General features: G+C 38.6%; 1 protein-coding gene and 1 long non-coding RNA gene across 2 annotated transcripts in view; one reads left to right on the top strand and one right to left on the bottom strand.

The window, feature by feature from the left end:
- HSPA4L (heat shock protein family A (Hsp70) member 4 like) overlaps positions 1–2433 on the top strand; it is a 59212-nt gene extending 56779 nt beyond the window's left edge. Inside the window, exon 20 of the mRNA XM_055550724.1 lies at positions 136–2433. Coding sequence (XP_055406699.1) covers positions 136–327 — 192 coding nt within the window. The 3' untranslated portion in view covers positions 328–2433. The remainder of the gene's footprint in view (positions 1–135) is intronic.
- LOC129630238 (uncharacterized) lies at positions 847–26642 on the bottom strand. Its single transcript, XR_008703607.1, has 3 exons — positions 26490–26642; positions 1453–1609; positions 847–1062 (listed from the first exon to the last, which is right to left on the bottom strand). It is a non-coding gene; the product is annotated as an uncharacterized LOC129630238 (long non-coding RNA).
- Between the last annotated feature and the right edge of the window lie 135 nt (positions 26643–26777).

Below are 26777 nucleotides of genomic sequence, written 5' to 3'. Positions count from 1 at the left end.
TATCTAGCTGAGCTAACAGCTATTCAGCAATGTGGAATTATGTGGAAATTTAGAAAGTATATGTGAACTTCAGAAAGTTAGTGGTAACTTGTTACTTTATATTTTTAATATAATCCATTTTCTTCATGTCTTTAGGAACTGGATAATTTCTGTAACCCTATCATTTATAAGCCCAAACCGAAAGTAGAGGTTGCTGAAGACAAGGCAAAAGATAATAATGAACACAATGGACCAATGGATGGACAGAGTGGGGCTGAAACTAAACCAGATTCAACAAAAGACAACTCACAGCATACTAAGTCTTCTGGAGAGATGGAAGTGGACTAAGGCTTAACTTTACCTTCACGTAATTCAAATAGTGCAAGTAACCAGAGTCCATTCTTCTTCTTTTACATCTGGTACACACAACAGATGTTTAGTTGCTCTTAACCACCTTCTGTCATTTGTTTTTTGGAGTAGTTTTGAAAAGTGTTTTATACTGAGTGCACTTAACGTTCATTTCCATTGCTGCTTATGTGAAGCTTTAGCTGAATATAGATTAACAAGTCAGTTTAAGCTTTCCTAATCTATTTTAGGTCAAACATGCAAGACTGATAAGTAGTTGGCAACAATCTACCTTACTTAAAGCTTCTACTTGGATAAACCTCAGCTCCTTTATTCAGGAAAGGATACTATATTGCACTATTGCAGAAGCATAGATTTAATTGCATCATTATTTTTAAAAACATTGAAACTGATGTGGTTTAAAGCCACCAAGGCACTGACCTTTTTGTAGTTATTGTACTGTTATAATTTAAACATTAAAAACAAATAGGTTCCTTGACAAACTAGTCCATATCAGTGGTGTGCCATGAGAACTCCAAAACTTTATTATCACATAAATGAACTAAAACACACACTGAAGGGGAAAATGCACAATTTTATGTTAAGGTGACACCAGCAGTTTGCTTCTTTTCATTAGTCATGTGGATTGATGTTTCTCAGAGTAATTCAGTGTCTTTTGCACTTGAAACTTCTGATCTACTTGTCCTGAAGACCAGCTGCTGCTCAAGTAATGCTCGCCTAAAAACGATGAAGCATTTTTGATGAAAATACCTTCATGTTAAGGGGGAAATGCTGTTGACTTACTCAGACGTGTATCTGTGATGTTGATAGCCTTTGTTTTTAGTTTTAAACAGTTTTTGTTTTCTTAGTTCATTTTGTTAATATGTTAACACAGGGTAGGGAGAAATGGCACAATGTGAGTTGCATTATATACATTTATCAGTGATTTACTGTTAACATAAACACTATAAGCCGTAATACTTGAAGCACTTATACCACATAAGTCTTAGGAAATAATGCTTGTAATAAACTGTTACATATCAACAGGCAAATATAGAATGTTACATAGTGTAATATGATATGATGTGATTAAATTATAGTTCTTGCTGTTACATAACCTGTTCAGACCTTGGCTCCAGTTTTGGTGCTTCATATATTTATATGGGACGAGGGACTGTGAAACTAAGATACTTTAAGTAGTCCAAGCTTCATCACCAGACTTGTTCACACTGTACAGTTCTGTCCAAAAGCTTGAAATTTTCAGTATGGGAGGCAACTGTTCAACCTACAAAGAAAAGAAACAGAATGCATGGGCACTTGTATTCTTAATGCCAATCACCTAGATTGACCTATGTTAAAATTTTGAGAAGCTCAGTTTTTCCCAAAACTACATCTTTATATTAAGAATTAATATTGACTTTCCTTTAGTAAAAATTGAGAGTTCAGTATTTTTAGGGATAGTCACTACTCACAACTAGTTCTCTAAGAGAGATTTTGTTTCTACAATGTAGTCTGCACTGAAAGGAGAATATAGACCAGTGCATTTTGCAGGGATGTTTATTCATCCTTTCAGAGGAAGGAGATGTCCCTTTTTTGCATGAAAAAAATCATATAGACCCAGTATATTTTTTGTCTTCAAACTAATGAAATAATCATATCCATTAGCAATGATGAAACATTTGTTAAGCATGTATTGTTACTTTTCATTTCTATGTTGGTATATATAGGTTCACTTCAGTAACAGCATCAGAGTTATGAAAGGGAATAAGGTACATGTAAGGAGTTTATTGCCTTCTCTTAAGAAAATCTCCACTCACTTTGTTAGGAGCTGTACCTCTAATTCCGAGTACGTAAGAACAACCCTTTCTGCATCTCAACTGTCTAGTACATCCTGACATTTTCAGTTCCTTACTAGCTTATATAGTTCTCTGTTTTAATCAGTATTATATTCCAGTTCCTGTAGTTATGTACCACTTTATAAGTTAAATATATCCAAAAATAATGTGTATACTTTTCTTACCCATTTATTCAACTTAAATGATTTTCAAAAGCCCTTAACCTTATAATTAGTTGTTTATTGAGTACATTAATAAAAGAGAAAATGTTCTACTTAATCTAGTTTTGGGTAGATGGTATGGGCTCAGTTTAATTTTAATCTGTATGAAGTATGCAATGCTAGACAAAAAATTAAAGATTATTTAAAAAAAACATATAGCAAAATAGGATATTTTCCTGTAGTAATATGCAAATAAGAACTAAATATGTAGGAAATATCTAGGATAATTAATAGAGTAATACACTTCAACTCTATGGAAAAATATAAGTTACATGGTTTCAGAAATCAACTCCTAATAACCAATCATAGTGATTTTAAAAGCAAAGATTGTTAAATATAATGAAAGTTTGCAATGTTTTAATTCCTTAGCTATGTACAGAATACTTAAGTTTTAAAATAACTACAAACAGCACACCAAAGAATTAGGCTATTGGAATAACAGATCATCTCAATTTTAAAAAGGTAAAAATTAAACTTAAATACAGATTTCTTAGACTTTGGGGGGGGTCAGTTTTTGGTATATTTATGATTATATTTCCTAGCTAGAAGTCTTTAAAGTGAATTTGGGAAATCAATATTATAAAGTGACTGTGAAAAGATTTTATCCACATTAGTACATCTTCAACTGTTTTGAAAAATTATGTTTAAGATCAACTAACCCAAAATAGATTTAACAACCATCCCTCCATTTGCATAAATTTGAACTGTAATACCAAGCCTATAAACATTACCCTTAGGATTTCATTTTATTTTTAACAGCAGGTACTGGTAGTCCTCAACAATTGAAGCCTTGTTATTAATTTTACATATCATAGATTTACAGGTGAGAAAAACCTAACTTCATCTTTCTCAACTTTTAGAGATTTACAAAAAAAAATTCAATTCTAAAGGAAATGTTATTTTGTGATTAGACTTCCAAGTTTTAAGTGTAATTTGTTTTGTGGTATTTGATTCTATAAAACTTAATGAGACGTGTATCTAATTGTATTGATTTATCAGTATTTAAAATCTGATGACATTGATTAAAGTCAGCCACTGATGACTTTTCCAATGACACAGGTGTAGGGAATGCTTATAAAGTTTGATTCTAATGTTTTGTTATCCTCTTAACTGTAGTATGTTTTACAACTATCATTTATCAAACTAAATATTTAATCTTAGTTTCAGAAGATCCAGACTTTTTGATCAAAAAACAAAAAAAGCTTTAAAATTACCTTTTGTTTTGTTAATCTTTAGTATAATCTTAAAATAATCTCCAGGAAGCACATAATCTTTTCTTTTGATAAAAAAAGAAGATTTAATGCAGATCAAAACCAACCAAGTCTTTAACCAAACGAAACAAAAGCTTTATCTTACTTTCACATCTCTTAATATAAAGTAAACTAAAATTAACATTCTTCCATATATTCATGTTTCCGAAAACAAACAACTCTGGGTTTATAACATAACCAGATGTCTAAGGTTTTTTTCCCCCTTGCTAAATTAAAGGGTAATTGTTTCATACAATAACAGGGCACCTGAAATTTCTGGAATATTAATAACTGCTTAGAAGGGAAAAAAAAACAAAACACTAATATCTATGCCAGTGGTCAGTGGTCAGCAGGTGGTAATGGCTCTTTCACCTTCCAGATCTCTAGGATCTGGTTACCGTCCAGACCTCTAGCATATTGTTAGAGTAAGCATTAAAAGGAAAAAGCACATATTAAAAATACATTATTAAATAACTTGGAGCTTTCAAGTCAAAGAAAGAAAACTAATAATTGAATCATGAACATTTGATTTAGTCTGTCATGCAGGTCAAAATGCATATCGACAAAAACATTAATGGCATGATCTTTGGGATCTCTGATTTACTATCATGTCCTAGGTCACATGATGAGTATTAGGGAAGTGTATTGATTACTCATCCTATAAAGAGATTTGTGAACTTCAAAATGTTTTACATACTTTAGTTGTCTTATATACATTTATATAAGACAACTAAAGTAAGTAGCATTTATATACTATAAGACAACTAAAGTAAGTAGATATTACCTTAGTCCTTCCTGTTGTTTTATTTATCCTTTCATTCAATTATATAATTTTATTTCCATTATATTTTGCTTTATTTTGGATTATTCAAGTCTTTTATTTCATGTATTTTAAAAAATAGTTTTCCTATCACTTTGCTTGATAACTGATTTTATTAGCTGTCTTTTTACTTTAAAACCAAATCTTACTGTTAAAAATTTTTTGACTCTGAAATTCATACTTAAAAAGCCATGTTGTAAGTTTCCATATGTAATACCTCTAAAAGTTAATATTGGCTTAATAGGTTTTTCATATTCTGACCTTGAATACTTTTAAGTAGTTCTGGACCAAAAGAAGTCAATTTTGTGAGTACTGTGTATTATAAGTAACCAGCGTCCTTCATTTTTAATCGAAGTATCAATGTAACAAAAGGGTCAGAAATTCAAAATAGTTGTTAAAGATTAGACACCTTCAATTTTTTGCTGCTTTCTGATTACAGACATGTGTTGTGCATCTTCCTTGGGTTTTTTTTAAAATTTCTTAATTTTTTGCCTCCATGAACTTGAGTTTTAACATGCTCTTGAAATCATATGGACCCACACGGAATGTAGATGTAAAAATGTAATTAGAAATGGAGATCTAAGTAAAGGAAGCTTTAAAGCGTTGTGTTTCTTTCCCCTGAAATAATACTTTTATGGCTTAGCGTCTTGAAAGGAGACTCACAGTAAAAGTAAAAAAAAAATTGTATTTGGCTGGATGAAGCCACTGTTGTTTAATACAGAAGCAATTTTTTAATGAAGCTACTGAATTGTTTAGTACTAATATGGTATCCACGTTATTTTTCTTTTCTCCAACCATTATTAAAATAATTTATATACATAGTGACTCTGACTCCAGTCATTAGTATAAAATACTTTCTGGTAGTTCAGTTCCTAGTAGCTAACAATTGTTTTTTTAAAGAAAACTACTACATTTGATTTCTCAATTTCCCAGTTTGCTGTTGGCACAGTGAGCAGTGCAATGCCGAACATCGTAACAAACTGGGTTGTGCATATACCAGACCTTTAGCTTCAATGAGCAAACACGAGAATGGTTTATGATGATAAGTTGGTAACATTCTTATATGTAACCCCTGCTGCTGCTGCTAAGTCACGTCAATCGTGTCCGACTCTGTGCGACCCCATAGATGGCAGCCCACCAGGCTCCCCCGTCCCTGGGATTCTCCAGGCAAGAACACTGGAGTGGGTTACCATTTCCTTCTCCAATGCATGAAAGTGAAAAGTGAAAGAAGTCACTCAGTCGTGTCCGACTCTTAGCGACCCCATGGACTGCAGCCTACCAGGCTCCTCCGTCCATGGGATTTTCCAGGCAAGAGTACTGGAGTGGAGTGCCACTGCCTTCTCCGATGTAACCCCTATATAGATGGTATACAATTTTTGTTTACAAAGCAAATGTTTACATATGCAGAATCAGAGTATATAAAACATTTTCTATGTATGTAAAATGGCATCATCATATTAGTGAACAAATAACTGACAAAATGCATTTATCAGCTGCTATTTGTTCACTAATAATAAGTGCATCGGAGAAGGCAATGGCACCCCACTCCACTACTCTTGCCTGGAAAATCCCATGGATGGAGGAGCCTGGTAGGCTGCAGTCCATGGGGTCGCTGAGGGTCGGACATGACTGAGCGACTTCACTTTCACTTTCCTGCATTGGAGAAGGAAATGGCAACCCACTCCAGTGTTCTTGCCTGGAGAATCCCAGGGATGGGGGAGCCTAGTGGGCTGCCGTCTATGGGGTTGCGCAGAGTCGGACACGAGTGAAGCGACTTAGCAGCAGCAGCAGCAGCAGTAAGTGCACACTGTCAAGACATAGTGTAAACTTACTTTTGAATTCTGCACAGCAGAGGCTTAACGTTCACATATCTTCAGTGACTTGATGGTGGTTTGGGGACAGGTTTTCAGAGGCATTTATATACATTTGCTTGGCAATGAGGGTTGAGTAAATTGGCAAACTTTTTAAACCTTCCAATGATGTTTATTCTGAAAACTACAATAGTAGTTTTCGAATACTGGAAGTGTTGTCACAGAATAACTTTGTATTGGAAAAGAAAATCTAGAAATAAATGAACTAGAAAACTTTCAATACACAAAGAGGAGCTCCCTGCACGAGTTTCTCTTAACCTTTTTTTGAGAATTGCTATTCCAGATGAAAATGTATTAAATGGCATGCTGGGGTTTCCTGGTCTACATTACAGCATTTGATGCTTAATATTCTAGTGCTTGAACCAACTTGTGAGAATACAAAGGATAATAAATCCTTAATCCACAGAAAATATGTATACGTCCACAAACTTTAAACTTTCCAATATAAGTACAAATAAATACTTTCAAAGTTTAGAAGGCTGAACAACTGGCAGTTTATACCTGTTCATCTTATCCTGATTTTCAGGAGAACTGGAGAGGATTTTGCTTTTTTAACCCACAGTGATGAACAAAGAGTTGATAACCTTCCAGAGGTGAAGAAGGAATGTCTGTCGACCGTAATTCCTAATATTTTATCCTCAATCCCTCCCTCCTAAAGAAATAAAGATAGATTCAAGTTGGTTCATGCATCCTGCAAATGCCAAAAGGCAATTCGAAGCCAGTTGTATCAAGCAGCATTTGATCTCCTGTTTAATCTCCCTGAAAAGGATTTGTGTACTGGTTTTAGACATAAAAAGAGTCAGGTTAAATTAAGAGTAAATAAAAGGGGCTTCCCTGGTGGCTAAGTTGTGAAGACTCTGCTTGCCAATGCAGGAGACACAGGTTAGATCCCTGGTCCAGGAAGATCCCACACACTGCAGAGCAACTAAGCCTGTGCACCACAAGTACGCAGCCTGTGCTCCAGGACCCAGGAGCTGCACCCACTGCGCCTGTGTGCCCCAGAGCCCGGAGCACAAGCGAGAAGCTTGTACACCGCAATCAGAGGGTAGCCCCCACCTAGAGAAAAACCCATGAAGCAACGAAGACCCTGCATGGCCAAAAATAAACAGAAAATAAGAGAGTAAATAAAGAATTTGTAGTAAAGAAAACTAACCCTGTTGTAGGCAAAGAGAACAAAGAGAAATTATATATCAGTAACTGTGGGAATGCAAGTACCATAAACTTAAAGAACTACATGTAGTATTTACAAGGATGCTTCTTAAACATAATGATGGAATGTGCTTAGTCACTCAGTCATGTCCGACTCTTTGCCACCCCATGGATCCTTCTGTCCATGGAATTCTCCAGGCAAGAATACTGGAGAGAGTAGCCATTCCATTCTCCAGGGGATTTTCCTGACCCAGGGATCAAACCCAGATCTTCTGTATTGCAGGCAGATTCTTTACCATCTGAGCCATCAGGGAAGCCCCAATACTACCTTATGACCCAGCAATCCCACAACTGGGCATATACTTTGAGAAAACCATAATTCAAGAACAGACATGTTCCCCAGTGTTCATTATTACCGCACTGTTTACAGGTGTAATGGCACACACATTTAAGTTGATGGAATCAACCTAAATGTCCATTGACAGATGAATGGATAAAGGTGTGGTACATATATGCAGTGGAATATTATCCAGCCACAAAAAAGGAACAAAATCGTGCCATTAGCAGAGACATGGCTGGACCTTACAGAGTGAAGTAAGTCGGAGAAAAACACTGTATATTATCGCAAGAAAAACAGTACTGATGAACGTATCTGCAGGGCAGGAACAGACACAGAACAGACTTGCAGACACGGACGGGAAGGAGAGGGTGGGACGGATTTAGAGCTGCTCTGACGTATATACACTACGATGGGTGAAATAGCTAGCTAGTGGGAAGCTGCTGTAGACAGCACAGGATACTCAGCTCAGTGCCCTGTGAATGACCTAGTGGGGTGGGATGGAAAGTGAGGTGGGAAGGAGGCTCAAGGAGGGGAAGGAAATGTGTAAACATAAACTAACACAAACAGAATTGCTGTAAAGCAATTATATTTCCATTTTTAAAAAAATATAAAAGAAACCTAAAAAACCCAAACACCCACAGTGTGGTACCACTTCATCATACTTCTCAGAAGAGCTGTCGTCAGGTTCTGCTGTGTGTCTCAGGGAACTCAAACGGGCTCTGTATCAACACAGACGGGAGTGCTGGGGAGGGAGAAGGGAGGGAGGTTCAAGAGGGAGGGAATGTATGTATACCTATGGCTGATTCATGTTGAGGTTTGATAGAAAAAATTCTTAAAGCAATTATCCAATTAAAATTTTTTTAAAAAGTGTTGGTGAGGATGTAGAGAAAAAGGACTCTTGTGCATTGTTAGGAATACAAATTGGTGCAAATACCATGGAAAACAGTATGGAGTTTCCTTAAAAAAATTAAAAATTGCACTACCAATTCCATTTCAGGGTATTTATCCAAATAAAACAAAAACACTAAATCAAAAATATACATGCACCCCTCTCAGTGTTAAACCTGAAGCTCCAATTCTCTGGCCACCTAATGCGAAGAGCCGATTCACTGGAAAAGACCCTGATGCTGGGAGAGGTTGAAGGCAGGAGGAGAAGGGGATGACAGAGGATGAGATGGTTGGATGGCATCACTGACTCAATGGACATGAGTTTGAGCAAGCTCCGGGAGATGGTGAAGGACAGGGAAGTCTGGCGATGCTGCAGTCCATGGGGTCGCAAAAAGAGCTGGACACTAATGAGCAACTGAACAACAATATCATTCACTGCAGTACTGTTTAAAAATAGTCAAGATATGGAAACCTAAGTGTCCACTGACGGATAATTAAAGAAGATGTATTTTGCATATATAATATGATCCAGCCATAAAAAAGAAAAAAAAAATCTTACACAAATTTGTAACATGTGGATTCAGAGGGCATTATGCTAAGTAAAGCAAGTCAGTAAGAGAAAACCACCACATTCTATGTACTAATTTATATATATATATAAATATATATTTAGTTTAAGTAAAAATTTTTAAAAGAAAAAAGAATAGGTATGGAGGGGACACGGTCCCTCCAGTGGAAGGAACTCTGAAAAGTGCCTGAAAGGAAGGTGTCCTGCACTTTGGACCATGGAAGGTAGCTCAGCGCCCCCATTCCTGGGGTCATCAGTTTTGTGTTGCAAACAGCTAAGCCCCAAGAATATCCAAAAGCCTCACTCAGAATCCTCTAGGGAAAAACAAGTAGGTGAGGGTAACCAAAAAATAAAGGCCTTAGGCTTCCTGTAGCCAATGTCGCAAGTTCTTATATGAAAATACCAGGCTTTTGGTATGTCCATAGTATGTAAAATTGTAAGTTTAATTCATATGTGGCTATCGAGTAATAATTTTGATACACTAGGAGTTAAAAATATAAGTTGCAGTACATATAATCCCATTTCTTTAAGTAACAGGAAATGTATATATATATATATAACACACATAGCATATTTGTACAAAAGTAGGAAGGTAGGGAAGGGACACTTTCAAAGTTACCACTGATTACCTACGAGGGGATAACAAATATTTTCAAAATAATATTACATTCAAATTCAAGTGAGATTTGGGAAAGCAACCTAGTGCTGGAGAAGTCTGAAAACCCTGCAGACAAGGAAGGTGTACTTCTTTCTATATCTTGAGTTAAAAAGGGAGTCTAAGTGGCTAGGCAAGGTCCCCAGGTTAGGAATCTTCCTATAAAAGGAGACATCAACCAGTCAACCACACAAAGTCAGGTATTTTTAAGCTGAAAAAGTGGTTGACATTTGGTGGTTTCCCAAATGTGATCTGTGAAGAATTAAGGAGTCAGGGATGGCTTTGGGGAAGGACAGTTACGAACCTGACGGTAACTTCCGGGTACTCACTACCACTGCTTTGCTTTGGGGGATTTTCATTAAACTTTTAGTATTCAGCAGCAACAAAAACAAAAGAAGTTGAAAATTTCTGATACCAGTGAAATAGACTTTGGAGTTAAAAACTTAATCTCCCTTAGTCTTAGTTTCTTCATCTGTGTAACGCAGATAAACCCCTACCTGCTAGGACTGTTGTGATGAAAAGATGAAATAATGCAGTTAAGCACTTAGCATGTAATAGTGTTAGTTGTTCAGTTATAACCTACTCTTTGCAACCCCATGGACTGTAGCCCACCAGGCTCCTCTATTCATGGGATTTCCCAGGCAAGAATGAGAAATAGATTGCCATTTCCTTTTCCAGGGTGTTTTCTCGACCCAGGAGTCTAACCCAGATCTCCTACGTTACAGGCAGATTATTTACTGGCTGAGCCAGCGAGGAAGCCCTGGCACTTAATGATTGCTTGAAAGAAAAAAGTGTCATGTAACTTAGAGCAAATAATGAGCTTGGAACGCTTTACACTATACCACTGTCTTCAACTTTCCCTGTCACCTTCAGGTAAACTGTCACCAAAATGAGCACCTATTCACTCTGGGGCCTACCCTTCTGTTTGAAAAAGTCATCTCATTTTGCAAGGTCAAGAACCTAAATTTTTACTAGCCTGGAAGAGAAAGAAGGGTGATAGACACCTTTATAACTTATGTTTAGTAAGCATCACAGTGAAGACCACTTCTTGCATCCTAGACCAGGAAAGGAATGTGAGGCCTCTACTAACTAGGCTGATCCAGGTGCTCTCTCGATCAAAATGGGATAATACACAGAAAGGCAGTCTGACACAGTGGTTCAGAATCTAAACTCTAAAGCTAGACTCCCTGGATTCAATCTTGCCTTGGCCACTTACTAATTATGTGACCTGGATAAAGTTACTTGACCTCTCTATGCCTTACTACAGGAAGGGAGTACAGCCCCACCTATCACCAGAAAGTTGGATTAAGGATTTACTGAGCATGGCCTTGCCCTTCAGAGCAAGACTCAATTTTCCCCACAGCCACCCTCTCCCATCAGGAAGCTTCCACAAGCCTCTTAACCTCATCCATCAGAGGGCAGAGAGAATGAAAACCACAATCACAGAAAACTAACCAAAATGATCATATGGATCATGGGCTTGTGAAACTCAGTGAAACTATGAGCCATGCCATGTAGGGCCACCCAAGACAGAGGGGTCATGGTGGAGAGTTCTGATAAAATGTGCTCCACTGGAGAAGGGACCAGCAAACCACTTCAGTTTTCTTGCCTTGAGAACGTCATCAACAGTAAGAAAAGGCAAAAAGATATGAGACTGAAAGATGAACCCCCCAGGTTGGTAGGTGTTCAACATCCTACTGGAGAAGAGCAGAGAAAGACTTTCAGAAAGAATGAACAGGCTGAGCCGAACTGGAAACGATGCCCAGCTGTGCATGTGTCTGGAGGTGAAAGTGAAGTCCGATGCTGAAAGAACACTACTGCACAGGAGCCTGGAACGTTAGGTCGATGAATCACAGTCAATTGGAAGTGGTCAAAAAGGAGATGGCAAGAGAGAACATTAACATTCCTTTCGGAATAGGCAAATTTAATTTAGATGACCATCATATATACTACTGTGGGCAAGAATCTGTTAGAAGAAATGGAGTAGCCCTCATAGTCAACAAAAAGAGTTCGAAATGCAGTACATGGGTGCAGTCTCAAAAACAACACAATCATCTGTTTGTTTCCAAGGCAAACCATTCAGTATCACAGTAATCCAAGTCTATGCCCCAACCACTAATGCCAAAGAAGATGAAGTTGAACAGTTCTATGAAAACCTACAAGACCTCCTAGAACTAACACCAAAAAAAGATGGCCTTTTCATCACAGGGGACTGGAATGCAAGAAGTCAAGACATACTGGAGTAACAGGCAAGTTTGGCCTTGGAGTACAAAATGAAGCAGGGCAAAGACTAACAGTTTTGCCAAGAGAACACACTGGTTATAGCAAACACCCAATTTCAACAACACAAGAGACAACTCTACACATGAAAATCACCAGATGGTCAATAATAAAATCAGACTGATTATATTCCTTGTACCCAAAGATGGAGAAGCTCAATATAGTCAGCAAAAACAAGGCCAGGAGCTGACTGTGGCTCAGATCAGCTCTGTATTGCAAAATTCAGGAACAAATTGAAAAAAGTAGGGAAAACCACTAGGCCATTCAGGTATGGCCTAAATCAAATCCCTTATGATTATACAGTGCAAGTGACAAATAGATTCAAGGAACTACATCTGATAGACTGCTTGAAGAACTATGGACAGAAGTTTGTAACATTCTACAGGAGGCGGCGACCAAAGCCATCCCCAAGAAAAAGAAATGCAAAAAGGCAAAATGGCTGTCTGAGGAGGCCTTACAAATTCCTGAGGGAAGAAGAAAGGCTAAAGGCAGGAGAAAAGGAAAGATATACCCATTTGAATGCAGAGTTCCCAAGAATAGCAAGGAGAGATAAGAAAGCCTTCTCAAGTGAACAGTGCAAAGAAACAGAGGAAAACAATAGAATGGGAAAGACTAGAGAGCGCTTCAAGAAGATTAGAGATACCAAAGGAACATCTGAGGCAAAGATGGGCTCAATAAAAGACAGAGATAGCATGGACCTAACAGAAACAGAAGAGATGATTAAGAAGAGGGGGCAAGAATACACAGAAGAACTATACAAAAAAAGATCTTAATGGCCAGGATAACCACAACGGTGTGATCACTCACCTACAGACATCTGGAGTGTGAAGTTAAGTGGACCTTACAAAGCATTACTATGAACAAAGTTAGCGGACGTGATGGAATGATAACTGAGTTATTTCAAATCCTAAAAGATGATGCTGTTAAAGTGCTGCACTCAATATGCCAGCAAATTTGGGGAAATGAGCGGCAGCCACTGGACTGGAAAAGGTCAGTCCCAGTGAAGGGCAATGCTGAAATATGTGCAAGCTACCGCACAACTGTACTAACTTGATGTGCCAGCAAGGTAATGCTCAAGATCTTTCAAGCTAGGCTTCAACAACACAATAACTGAGAAATTCCAGAGTTACAAGCTGGATTTTAAAAAGGCAAAGGAAGCAGAGATCAAAATACCAACATCCATTGGATCACAAGAAAAAGCAAGGGAATTCCAGAAAAAAAAATCTGCTTCATTGACTATGCTAATGCATTTGACTGTGGGGATCACAACAAACTGTGGAAAATTCTTAAAGAAACGGGAATATCAGGCCACCTTACCTGCCTCCTGAGAAATCTTTATGACGGTTAAGAAGCAACAGAACCAGACATGGAACGATGGACTGGTGCAAAACTGAGAAAGGAGTATGTCAAGGCTGTATATTGTCACCCTGCTTATTTAATTTATATGCAGAGCACATCATGTGAAATGTCGGGCTGGATAAAGCACAAGCTGGAATCAAGATTGCCGAGAGAAATATCAATAACCTCAGATATGCAGAAGATACCACACTTATGGCAGAAAGCAAAGAGGAACTAAAAGGCCTCTTGATGAGGGTAAAAGAGGAGAGTGAAAAAGTTGGCTTAAAACTCTACATTCAAAAAACGAGTATCATGGCATCCCATCCCATCACTTCATGGCAAATAGTTGGGGAAACAACAGAAACAGTGACAGACTTTATTTTTGGGCCCCAAAATCATTGCAGACAGTGACTGCAGCCATGAAATTAAGACACTTGCTCCTCAAGAGAAAAGCTATGACAAACCTAGACAGTGCAGTAAAAAGCAGAGACATTACTTTGCTGACAAAGGTCCCTCTGGTCAAAGCTATAGTTTTTCCAGTAGTCATGTATGGATGTGAGAGTTGGACTATAAGGAAGGCTGAAAGGTGAAGAAGTGATGCTTTTGAACTGTGGCACTGGAGAAGACTTCTATGAGTCCCTTGGACTGCAAGGAGATCAAACCAGTTAATCCTAAAGAAATCAACCCTGAATATTCACTGGAAGGACTGATGCTGAAGCTCCAGTAACTCTGGCCACCTGATGCAAAGAACTGACTCTTTGGAAAAGACCCTGATGCTGGGAAAGATTGAAGACAGAGGAGAAGGGATGACAGAGGATGAGATGGTTGGAGGCATCACCAACTTAATGGACATAAATTTGAACAAACTCCAAGAGATGGTGAAGGACAGGAAAGCCTCGCTGCAGTCCATGGGGTCGCAAAGGGTCAGACACTTCTGAGCGACTGAACAAAGCACTTAGAATATAATAGGAGCTATATAAGGGTGCTATGTAAGAGTTAGCACATATGCTACATACTCCACACACCTAAGCATATATGTAACTAATCAATGACAGCATTTTTTCCCAGTGAAACTGTCTGAGCTCTCTGTATCCTTGTCAACAAAGACACTCCTTCTAGTTGTTAATTGATTAACTCACCAAATGAAAAGTTGTCTTATATCATAAAGTCAACTGGAATATTTTAATATAAGCAGTAGAATAAGTTAGTTTACCCATGTTAGTTTTCTACAGCAAACACTGCACAAGAACCAAATGTATCTCAAGCAGAGGCAAGTAACGCCATGTAAGGGAGATTTGGCACTCAGGCCTCGTGGCCTGTGGCGTGCGCGTGTGCATGCAAGTGAAGTCACTTCAGTTGTATCTGACTCTTTGTGACCCCATGGACCATAGCCCACCAGGCTTCTCTGTCCATGCGATTTTACAGGCAAGAATACTGGAGGGGGTTGCCATTTCTTCCTCCAGGGGGTCTTCCTGACCCAGGGATCGAACCCATGTCTCCTACATTGGTGGCAGGTTCTTTACCACTGGAGCCACCAGGGAAGCGCCTTGTGGCCTGTTGTGTGGACACAAATGATTCTAGCTGCCAAGACTGCCTATTCACATCCTTAAACAAGCAGCCACGAAAACTCATTTTGCCTGTCCTCACTCATCATTTGCTATAGAATAAGAGTAGCTACTAAGTCACAGACCACAAATAAAAAGGTTAGTTTCCTAAAATACACCACAGTCCTGATTGAAAAACCATGCACCCTTCATACCCATCATGAACAGACACACATATGTGAGCCACTTGAGGACATTTATTTCAACTGTGAGCATTTATCCTGAGCACCCAACCCTTGTGAGGTTAAAAAGAGAGAGAGTAAGAGAGGGCATATTTAGGATGAACATAAATATTTCAAAAACATGTGCATATATTCACTGCCACTTACCACACCCCAAATTGTATGTAATTATTTTATGTTGTTAGGTTAATCATGTTCTCATTATGGCTTGCAATTATAATTATCTTTTATTTTTTGGCTATTGACTGTGAAAACCGATAAAACATCTTTTACTATTGGGATTATGTAACTATTACTCACTTATTACCACTGTTACATGATAGGTCAACAGAAAAATAATATAATTCTACATCACCAAAACTATATTTAATAGAAGAATCTGTAATCACTTTTTAAACTCCAGATTCTTATCAGAATAATCTTGGAATTTTTTTGAAAAATACAAATGCCCAGGTATTGCTTTTTTTCCTCCAAAGCTTCAGATATATTTGTAATGAGAAGCAGTGTTTAAAAACAACTGGCCTATATGATATTTTACTTTTATCTAGTTTGTTTCACTATTTCTATTTCATATTCAGTGCTCCCATTCATTTATGTTTTCCAGTTTCTATTTTTTTGATGTTTTCTCGAGTCTTTATCAAACATAACAGAAAAGCTTTTGTATACATATGTATAAATTAGTATATATAATATATATATTTTTTAGAAAACTTATGAACTTTTGCCTAAAAAACTTATGACATTTTGATTCCACTTGTTTGACTTAGTATGAATAGAATGCTTGATTTCTAATTAAAAAGAAAACGGATATGCAGCAAGCAACAAAGGTCTACCATATAGCACAGGGATCAGATCAGTCAGTCAGTCGTGTCTGATATAGCACAGGGAACTATAGTCAATATCTTGTAATAATCTATAATGGAAAATAATTTCAAAAATTATATGTATAATTGAATCACCTTGTGTGCACCTTAAACTTTGTAAATCAACTATACTTCAATAATACATGTTAAGATTTAAAAGAAAAGAATCCATCTGCCAATGAGAAGGCCGTGCACCGCAACGAGAGAGCAGCCCTGCTCACTGCAACCAGAGAACGCACATGTGCAGCAGTGAAGACCCAGCGCAGCTAAAACAAACAACGCAAGAAGAAAACGGAAAAAGAAAAAAGTGTGCGTTCTGCACCAGCATCAGCATATCAGCAGCGTTCCTCTATGGGCTAGAAGTGAGCGAGTCCCGCTCAGGGACATCTCCCCTTTTGGAACCACTGTTGTAGTTGAACCAGCCCTTGTGGCTCTTAGGATTGCAAGATGCCTTCAGCAGTAAACAGCATGAAACTCGGAGAAAAACAAAACCAGCAAGGTTTATTATTCACAGGTCCTGAAGGATACGTAGTATACCTGGGGACACACAGAGGTCACTGGTAGAGAAACTTCTCTATTATTTTTGTAACTTTTCTGTAAATTTAAAATTATTCAAAATAAGTTTGGGAAAAAAAATGCCTTGCAAAAAATGTCAAAAGAAGTTATTTAGAAGATCTGGTGCCTGGTGAGAAACTGCTTCCTGGTTCAGAGCCCGTTGTCCTGTCACTCCGTCTGCACACGGTGGAAAGGCACGGAGCACTCTAGGTTCTCTTACAAGGGAACCAGTCCCATTCAGAAGGTCTCCCCCTTCACTGCATAATCCTCACACCTCCAAATACCATAATGTTTAAACATATGAACTTGGAGGGACACAAACATTCAGTCTACAGCAAAATGGGGTAGTGGTACTTGAAAGTGTACTTAGATTAGTGTCAATGCATACTGCAAACTCTGGGAAAACCACTAAAAAATGGTTTTTTTAAAAAAGTATAACTGATATGCTAAAAAAGGAGAGAAAATGGAATCAAATAAAATGGCTAATTAAAAGGCAGAAAAAGAGTGGAAGAAAAATGGATGAACAAAGAACAAAGACAACAAACAGAAAGCAGTAATACGGTAAATATTAATCCAAATATATCAATAATTACTTTGCAGCCCATGCACCAATCAAAGGGAAGTAAGTGGCTGTCGAATGAAAACTCATCTAAACTTACTACAAGAAACCCCACTTAAAATATGAAGACTCAGATCAAAAGTAAGTGGATTGAAAAAAATATAACATGCTAACACTAGTCAAAAGAAAGCAGGAGAGGTTATATTAATCTCCAACAAAGCAGACTCTAAGGGAAGTTATAGGATAAAGGGGAAAATAACACATTACATAAGATAAAGGGGTGAATACTCTGAGAAGAAGTAACAATTTATAACGTGTATAAAATATAACAATAGAGCATAAACTGTGTGAGACATAAACTGATATAACAGCAAGGAGAAACAGATTATTCCACTATCACAGTTGGAGACATCAAACACCATTCTCTTAGAAATGAACACAGACAGCAGGAAGAAATCGGTTAAGCAGAGAGCCGAACTTAACTGTAATAAAAAAGAAAAAACTGTTTCTGCAAACAAAAGTCCAGGACCAGATGGCTTCACTGGGGAATTCTACCAAACATATAAAGAGGAACTTATACCAGTCTTTCTCAAACTCTTCCAAAAGAAAGAAAAGGAGGGAAGACTCCCAAAGTCATTCTACGAAACCATCATCACCCTAATACCAACACCAGACAAAGTGGAGTGTTAGTCACTCAGTAGCATCTGACTCTTTGTGACCCCATGGACTGCAGCCCGCCAGGATCTCTGTTCAAGGGATTTCCCAGGCAAGAATACTGGAGTGGGTAGCCATTTCCTTCTCCAGGGGATCTACCCAGCCCAGGGATTAAAATCAAGTCCTCCACATTGCAGGCAGATACTTTATCGTATGAGCCATCAGGGAAGTCAACACCAGACAAAGGCACTACCACAAACGAAAATTACAGGCCAGTATCTTTGATGAATATAGATGCAAAAATTCACAACACAATATTAGCAAACTGAATCCAACAACACATACACATAAAAAAGATTACACACCACGACCAAGTAAGATTCATCCCAGAGTCACAAAGTGGTTCAGTACATGCAAATCCATCGGTGCGATATACCACATCAAAAGAAAAGACAGAAACCACAGTCATCTCAACAGATGCAGAAAAAGCATTTAACAAAATTCAACATCCAGTCATGATAAAAAATTCCTACCAGAGTGGGTACAGTGGGAACATATCTCAACATAATAAAAACCATTTATGACAAACCTACAGCCAGCGTAACACTCAAAGGCGAAAAACTGAAATCCTTCTTGCTAAATTCTGGACCAAGACAAGGATACTCACTCCCATTAGTTCTATTTAACATAGTCCTTGTCACAGCAATTAAAAAAAGAAAAAGAAATAAAAGGTATCCAAACTGGAAGTGAAGAGGTAAGATTATCATTATATGTAAATGGTTGATACTAAAATACAGAAAACCCTAAAGACTACACAAAAACTACTAGAACCCATAAATGAATTTAGCAAGGTAGCAGGGTACAAGATTAAAATATAGAAATCGGTTGCATTGCTTTACACAAACAATGAAATAACATAAAGGGAAAGCAAAAAAAAAAAAAAAAAGAAAGCCCTTTGGCATCAAGAAAATACTTTGGAATAAACCTGATCAAGGAGGTAAAAGACCCATATGCTGAAAACACTGAGAAAGGAAACTGAAGATGATTTAAGGAAATGGAAAGACACCCCATGCTTGTGATTTGGAAGAATTAATAATGTTACAACCGTTGGGCTACCCAAAGCAATCTACAGATTTAAAGTGATCCTATCAAAATACCCATTATATTTTTCACAGAACTAGAATAAATAATCCTCAAGTTTATATATGGAACCATAAAGGACCCAGAATTGACAAGTCAATCTTGAGGAAAAAGAACAAAGCAAGAGGCATACCCATCCCAGACTTCAGACAATACTACAATAAGCTACTGTCATCAAACAGAAGGGTATCAGCACAAAGAAGACCATGAATCAGTGGAACAAAATAGAGAGTCCAGAAATAAACACTACAGTCAATTAATCTACAACAAAGTAGGCAAGAATATACAATGGACAGAAAACAGTCTCTTCAGCAAGTGGTACTGGGAAAGCTGGGCAACCTCATGTAAATCAGGGAAATTAGAACATTCCCTCACATCATATGCAAACTAAACTCAAAATGGTTTCAAGACTTCAAATATAAGACACAACACCATAAAAATCCTATAGGAGGACACAGTAAAACATTCTCTGATATAAATCATACCAGTGTTTTCTAGATCAGTCTACCAAGGCAATAGAAATAAAAGCAAAACTAAACAAATGGGATCTAATCAAACTTATAAGCTCTTGCACAGCAAAGGAAACCATAAACAAAACAAACTACAAAATGGGAGAAAAATATTTGAAAATGATGCAATAAGGGCCCTTATGGCAGAAAGTGAAGAGGAACTAAAAAGCCTCTTGATGAAAGTGAAAGTGGAGAGTGAAAAAGTTGGCTTAAAGCTCAACATTCAGAAAACAAACATCATGGCATCCAGTCCCATCACTTCATGGGAAATAGATGGGGAAACAGTGGAAACAGTGTCAGACTTTATTTTTCTGGGCTCCAAAATCACTGCAGATGGTGACTGCAGCCATGAAATTAAAAGACGCTTACTCCTTGGAAGGAAAGTTATGACCAACCTAGATAGCATATTCAAAAGCAGAGACATGACTTTGCCAACAAAGGTTCGTCTAGTCAAGGCTATGGTTTTTCCAGTGGTCATGTATGGATGTGAGAGTTGGACTGTGAAGAAGGCTGAGCGCCGAAGAATTGATGCTTTTGAACTGTGGTGTTGGAGAAGACTCTTGAGAGTCCCTTGGACTGCAAGGAGATCCAACCAGTCCATTCTGAAGGAGATCAGCCCTGGGATTTCTTTGGAAGGAATGATGCTAAAGCTGAAACTCCAGTACTTTGGCCACCTCATGTGAAGAGTTGACTCATTGGAAAAGACTCTGATGCTGGGAGGGATTGGGGGCAAGAGGAGAAGGGGACACCAGAGGATGAGATGGCTGGATGGCATCACTGACTCGATGGGCGTGAGTCTGAGTGAACTCCGGGAGTTGGTGATGGACAGGGAGGCCTGGCGTGCTGCGATTCATGGGGTCGCAAAGAGTTGGACACGACTGAGCAACTGATCTGATCTGATCCAAAATATGTAAACAGCTCATTCAACTCAATAACAAAACAATGCAATAAAAATAGGCAGAAGACCTAAATAGACATTTCTCCAAAGAAGACATACAGATGGCCAAAAGGCACATGATAAAAACGTTCACATCACTAATTATAAGATAAAATGCAAACCAAAACAACAATGAGGTTCCACTTAAGGTCAGTCAGAATGACCATCAGTAAAAAGTCTACAAATAACAAATGCTGGAGAGGCTGTGGAGAAAAGAGAGCCTTCCTACACTGTTGATGGGAGTGTAAATTGGTGCAGCCACTATGGAGGTTCCTCAAAAAGCCAAAAGTAGAGTTGCTATATGACTAGCAATCCACTTAGTGGCACGTATTTGGACAAAACTCTAATTTGAACAGATACATGCACCCCAATATTCATAGCAACACTTATTTACAATAGGCAAGACAAGAGAACAAACTAAATATCCATCAACAGATGAATGGATAAAAAAGATATGGTATACACATGCGATGGAAAATTACTCAGCCATAAAAAAAGAATGAAATAATACCATTTGCAACAACACAGATGAATCTAGAGATTATCATACCAAGTGAAATAAGTCAGAAAAAGAAAGACAAATACCATATGATATTGCTTATATGTGGAATCTAAAATATGACACAAATGTACTTACCTACAAAACACAAACTCACAGACATGAGAACAGACTTTTGTTTGTGAAGAGGGAGAGTGAGGGTGGAAATGATGGATTGGGCCTTTAGGACTAGCAGATGCAAACTACTATATATAGAATGGATAAACAACAAGGTCCTATGGTATAGCACAGGAAACTGTATTCAATATCCCGTAATAAACCACAATGGAAAAGAAAAAACAAAATAAACATATAAATAGATATATACACACATTCATAAAATTCATCTAAGCTTCTCTCTTAGGAAACTAGGGGGGGGGGAGAGCAAATTAAATCAAAAGTAAGCAGAAGAAAAGAAACAATAATAGAGAAATCAATGAAATTTAAAAACAGGAAATCAATAGAGAAAAATCAACAAAACCAAAACCTAGTTCTTTGAAAAGATCAATAAAATTCCTAAGACTCTACTCAGGCTAACTAAGAAAAAAGGCTACAAGTTACCAATATCAGAAATGATAGAGAGGTAGGTTATCACTATAGATCTCATGGACATGAACAGGATAATAAAAAAATACTTTGAACAATTCTATGCCCACAAATTTGATAACCTACATGAAATGGACCAATTCCTTTTCAGGACCAATTCCTGAGATTTACTGCAGGTATACAAAGCTGGTTCAATACTCAAAAATTAATGTAATCCACCACATCAGCAGGCGAAAAGAGAAAAATTACATGATGGTATCAACAGATGCAGAGAAAGTTTTTGACAAAATCTAACATCCACTGATGATAAAAACTCTCACTAGCAGTACAGGAAATCTTCCATTAACTCAATAAAGACCATCTATTAAAAAAAACCGACAGCTAACATCATACTTAATGGTGAGAAACTAGAAGCCTTTCTGTTGGTATCAGAAACAAGGCAAGTATGTCTCCTCTCATCATGACTTTTCAACATCATGCTGGAAGTACTAACAATACTATAAAACAAGACAATGAAATAAAAGGTGTACAAGTTTGGAAAGAAGACATAAAACTGTCTTTGTTTGCAAATGATACTATCACCTATTTAGGAAACCAAGCATATCAACAACAACAAAAAAACTTCCTGAGACTAGTAAGTAATTATAGCAAGTTTGCTATAATGGTTAATGGTTAATATACAAAGTCAACTGCTTTCCTATATGCCAGCAATGAACAAGTGCAATTTGAAATGAAAAATATGTGATTTACAGCAGCAACCCCCAAAATGAAATACTTAGGTATAAATCTAACAAATATGTACAAGATTCATATGACGAATACAACAAATCTCTCATGAAAGAAATCAAAGAAGAACTAGATAAATGGAGAGATATTCCATGATGACAGATAGGAAGACTCAATATTGTCAAGATGCCAGTTTTTTTCTAACTTTGATCTACATATTCAATGCAATCCCAATCAAAATCCCAGCAAGTTATTTTATGGCTATCAATAAGCTGACTCTAAACTGTATACCAGAGAGACAAAAGATCCAGAATAGCCAATAGAATACTGAAGGAGAACAAAGTTGGAGGAGTGATACTGCTCGACAGTTAAGGGTTACTATAAATCTACAGCAATCTAGAAACAGTGTGGTATGCATGAAAGAACAGACAAGTAGATCAATGACAAAAAAGAGAGAGCCCGGAAACAGACCCAAAGAAATACAGCCAATAATCACTGACAAAGGATAACAAAGGCAACAGGATGAAGCAAAAGACAGTCATCTCAACAAATGGTGATAAAACAACTGGGTGGGTGGGGGGGGGGTGTCCCCCTGCACGCTCAGTCATGTCTCTGTGATGTCCACTGCAAAGACTAACTCAAAATGGATTATAAACCTAAGAGTAAAGCTATGAAACTCCTAGAAGATAACACGGGAAAAAAGATTATCTTGGGAATTACAATGACTTTTTAAATACAACACCACGCCACAATCCATGAAAAAAATAATCGATAAGCTGGACTTCTTTAAGAAATGAAAAACTTTTGCTCTTCAAAAAACATAATCAGGTTTCCCCAGTGGCTCAGTGGTAAAGAATCTGCCTGGCAATGCAGAAGACATGGGTTCGATTCCTGGTCCAGGAAGATCCCACATGACACGGAACAACCAAGCCCACGTGCCACAATTATTGAGCCTTTTCTCTATAGAGCCCAGCAGCCACCAACAATGGAGCCCATGTGCTGCACCCACTGAAGCCTGCATACCCTAGAACCCTTTTTCAGCCACAAGAGAAGGCACCGCAGCGAGAAACCTGAGCACTGAAACTAGAGTAGCCCCACTCACAGCAACCAGGGATAAACCCGCACAGCAACGAAGACCCAGCACAGACAAAAATAATAATTTTTTTTTTTTTAAACAAAGACAGCATCAAGAATGATAAGATAAGCCACAGACTGGGAAGACGCTGCAAACCCAACATTGCTAAATGACTGTTATCCAAAATACAAAGAACTCTTGGGACTTCCCTGGTAATACAGTGGATGAGAATCTGCCTGCTGTTACAGGGGATGTGGGTTCAATCCCTGGTCCAGGAAGATCCTACATGCTGTGGGGCGACGAAGCCCACATACCACAACTATCAAGCCGAAACTCTAGAGCCCGAGAGCTGCAGCTACTGAAGCCCATGAGCTGAGAGTCTGTGCTCCGCAACAAGAGAAGCCACTGCAAGGAAGAACTTGAGGACTGCCACCAAGAGTAGCTCCCACTTGGCACAACCAGAGAAAGCATGCACACAGCAGTGAAGACCCAGGGCAGCCAGGTAAATTAATTAAGGAATGTTTAAAAATACAAAGAACTCTCAAAACTCAACAATAAGAAAACAAACAACCCAATTGAAAAAAATAAGTCCGAGTTCAACTGATACCTCACCAAAGAGATACATACAGACAGCAAATAACCATATGAAAAGATGCCCTACAATATACAGCTTCAGGGAAATGCAAATGAAAACAAGATACAACTACACAGCTATTACAACGTCTACAATCCAGAACAATGATAATAGGTCAAATGCTGGTGAGGATGTGGAACAACAGGAACCCTAATTCACTGCTGCTGGGAATGAAAAATGGTACAACCACTTTGGAAGAGTCTGGAAGTTTCTTAGAAAATTAAAACATACTCTTACCATATGCTCCAGAAATTGCTTTCCTTGGTATTTACTGAAAGGAGTTGAAAACGTGTAGCTAGAAAATTCTGCAAGAGGACATTTATAGCAGTTTCACACATAACTGCCAAAACTGAGAAGCGACTAAAATGTCCTTCAACAGGTAACTGGATAAATAAACTGTAATATACCCAGACAATGTAACATTATTATTCTTTAGTCACTAAGTCACGTTCGACTCTTTTTGTGACCCACAGACTGTAGCCCACCAGGCTCCTCTGCCCATGGGATTTTCATGGAAGAACACTGGAGTGGGTTGCCATTTCCTTCTCCATGGAATCTTTCAGACCCAGGAATTGAACCACGTCTCCTATATTACAGGGGGATTCTTTTCCGCTGAGCCATGTGGGAAGCCCCAGTGGAACATTATTTAGCACTGAAACAAGTGAGCTAACACACCATGAAAAGGTATGGAGGAAACTTAAATGCATATTTCCTAAGTTAAAAGCTAGTCTTTTAATGGCTACATTCCATATGATTCCAACTATTCAACATTTTGGAAAATTCAAAACTATGGAGAGAGTAAAAAGATTTGTGGGGCTTCCCAGGCGCTGCTGCTGCTGCTGCCAAGTCACTTTAGTCGTGTCTGACTCTGTGCGACCCCATAGATGGCAGCCCACCAGGCTCCCCTGTCCCTGGGATTCTCCAGGCAAGAATACTGGAGTGGGTTGCCATTTCCTTCTCCAATGCATGAAAGTGAAAAGTGAAAGTGAAGTTGCTCAGTCGTGTCTGACTCTTAGCGACCCCATGGACTGGAGCCTACCAGGCTCCTCTGCCCATGGGATTTTCCAGGCAAGAGTACTGGAATGGGTTGCCATTGCCTTCTCCTCCCAGGCGCTAGACGTAACGAACTCACTTGCCAATGCAGGAGACGTTAAGAGACATGGATTCGATCCCTGGGTTGGGAAGACCCTCTGGAGGAGGGGACAGTAACCCACTCCAGTATTATTGCCTGGAGAATGCCATGGTCAGAGGAGCTTGGCCAGCTGTAGTCCAGTGGAACCCAAAGAGTATGACACGACTGAAGGGACTTAGCAGGTAGCACTGGGGGTGGGAGAGAGGTGAACAGGAGGAGTACAGAGGATTTTTAGGGCAGTGAAAAAACTATAATGATGGATATATGTCATTACACATTTTTTCAAACCCATAGAATGTATACAACACCAAAAGAGAATTCTAAGGTGAAGGGTGGATTTTGCATTATTATGCATGCATGCTAAGTCACTTTCAGTCATGTCAGAGTCTTTGCCACACCATGGACTGTAGCCCACCAGGCTCCTCTGTCCAAGGGATTCTCCAAGCAAGAATATTGGAGTGGGTTTCCATTTCCTTCTTGGGTCTTCCCTGGTGGCTCAGACCGTAAAGCAGCTTTTTGCTAGTCAGGAGAAACAGTCTTCACCATGAGGATTCTAGTGTTTTTCTAGATATGAGGAGGTATAAGAATTGGGCTCATAAAATCGGCTCCTGAAAATATCTATTTGAAGACCTGTTCTGCCAGCTTTTTACAGAGCACAGAGTGCCTCACTTCCACCCTCCACCCTAACTCCTTTCACGAGTGCTGAAAATCAGCAGCTGCAGCAGCACATGACTTAAAATACTTGTAGAGGTAGCAGGAGACTAGCAGAAACATTGTGCAAAAAATATGTGCTTGACTGCACTGTACTCCCCTTCACCAAAATCACATATATATACTAAGCTTCCCCTCCTGCCTCTGTAGCAATTTTCTCAGAGCTATCTGAAATGCTGTCTCCCCGCCTATTAACCTCATTTTGCCTCAAGTAAAACTTAACTAGTAACTCATACGTTTTGCATTTAAGTCAACATACATTATCACACGTGTGTAAGATCTCTAAAACATGAGTTATTACACAAATAGCATTGTAATTAACAGAAATTTACCAAAACAAATAAAGGAGTCCATGTTCTTAAAGTACCGCGTCCACTCATTTCAGTTATGAAACACCGGAGTAAACATTGAGCTATAAAGGGCTGCTTAAGTTAATGAGTTTTAAGAGTCGGAAAAGACTGAACAACAAGCTGTTCCGTCAACTTTAAGTATTTGGAATTTAAAAACTGTTTTAAATCCTTTACGGAATTGGAAGCAGGACCTTTTCCCACCCTGAAGTGAGTAAATGACCATATTCCAAGTTACCTTTTTTATCCGTCTGGAGCTAGTCTCCCAAAAGCCGAAATGCCAACACTTCCGGCCAAGCTGCAGGACTCCGAAACACTTCCGGTCCTCGTGCAGGGGCGGGCGGGATAAGGCGCCTACCACGCATGCGTGGCCCGGCTCGGCCTCTTCGGAGCGACCCGCCTCCTTACGTCACCTCCAACCTCTAAGGACAGCCACCGGCGGGAGTTTTTCAAAATGGGAGCGCGGAGGCGCCGCCCAGGCCTCAGAAGGTGCCCGGTAGACCTTTCTGTGGCTGTGCTGTCGTCG

This window comes from Bubalus kerabau, chromosome 16 (assembly GCF_029407905.1).
Source record: "Bubalus kerabau isolate K-KA32 ecotype Philippines breed swamp buffalo chromosome 16, PCC_UOA_SB_1v2, whole genome shotgun sequence".
Classification (NCBI taxonomy): Eukaryota; Metazoa; Chordata; class Mammalia; order Artiodactyla; family Bovidae; genus Bubalus; species Bubalus kerabau.
Note: the sequence above shows the minus strand (reverse complement) of the source record. Positions and strands in the feature narration are given on the sequence as shown.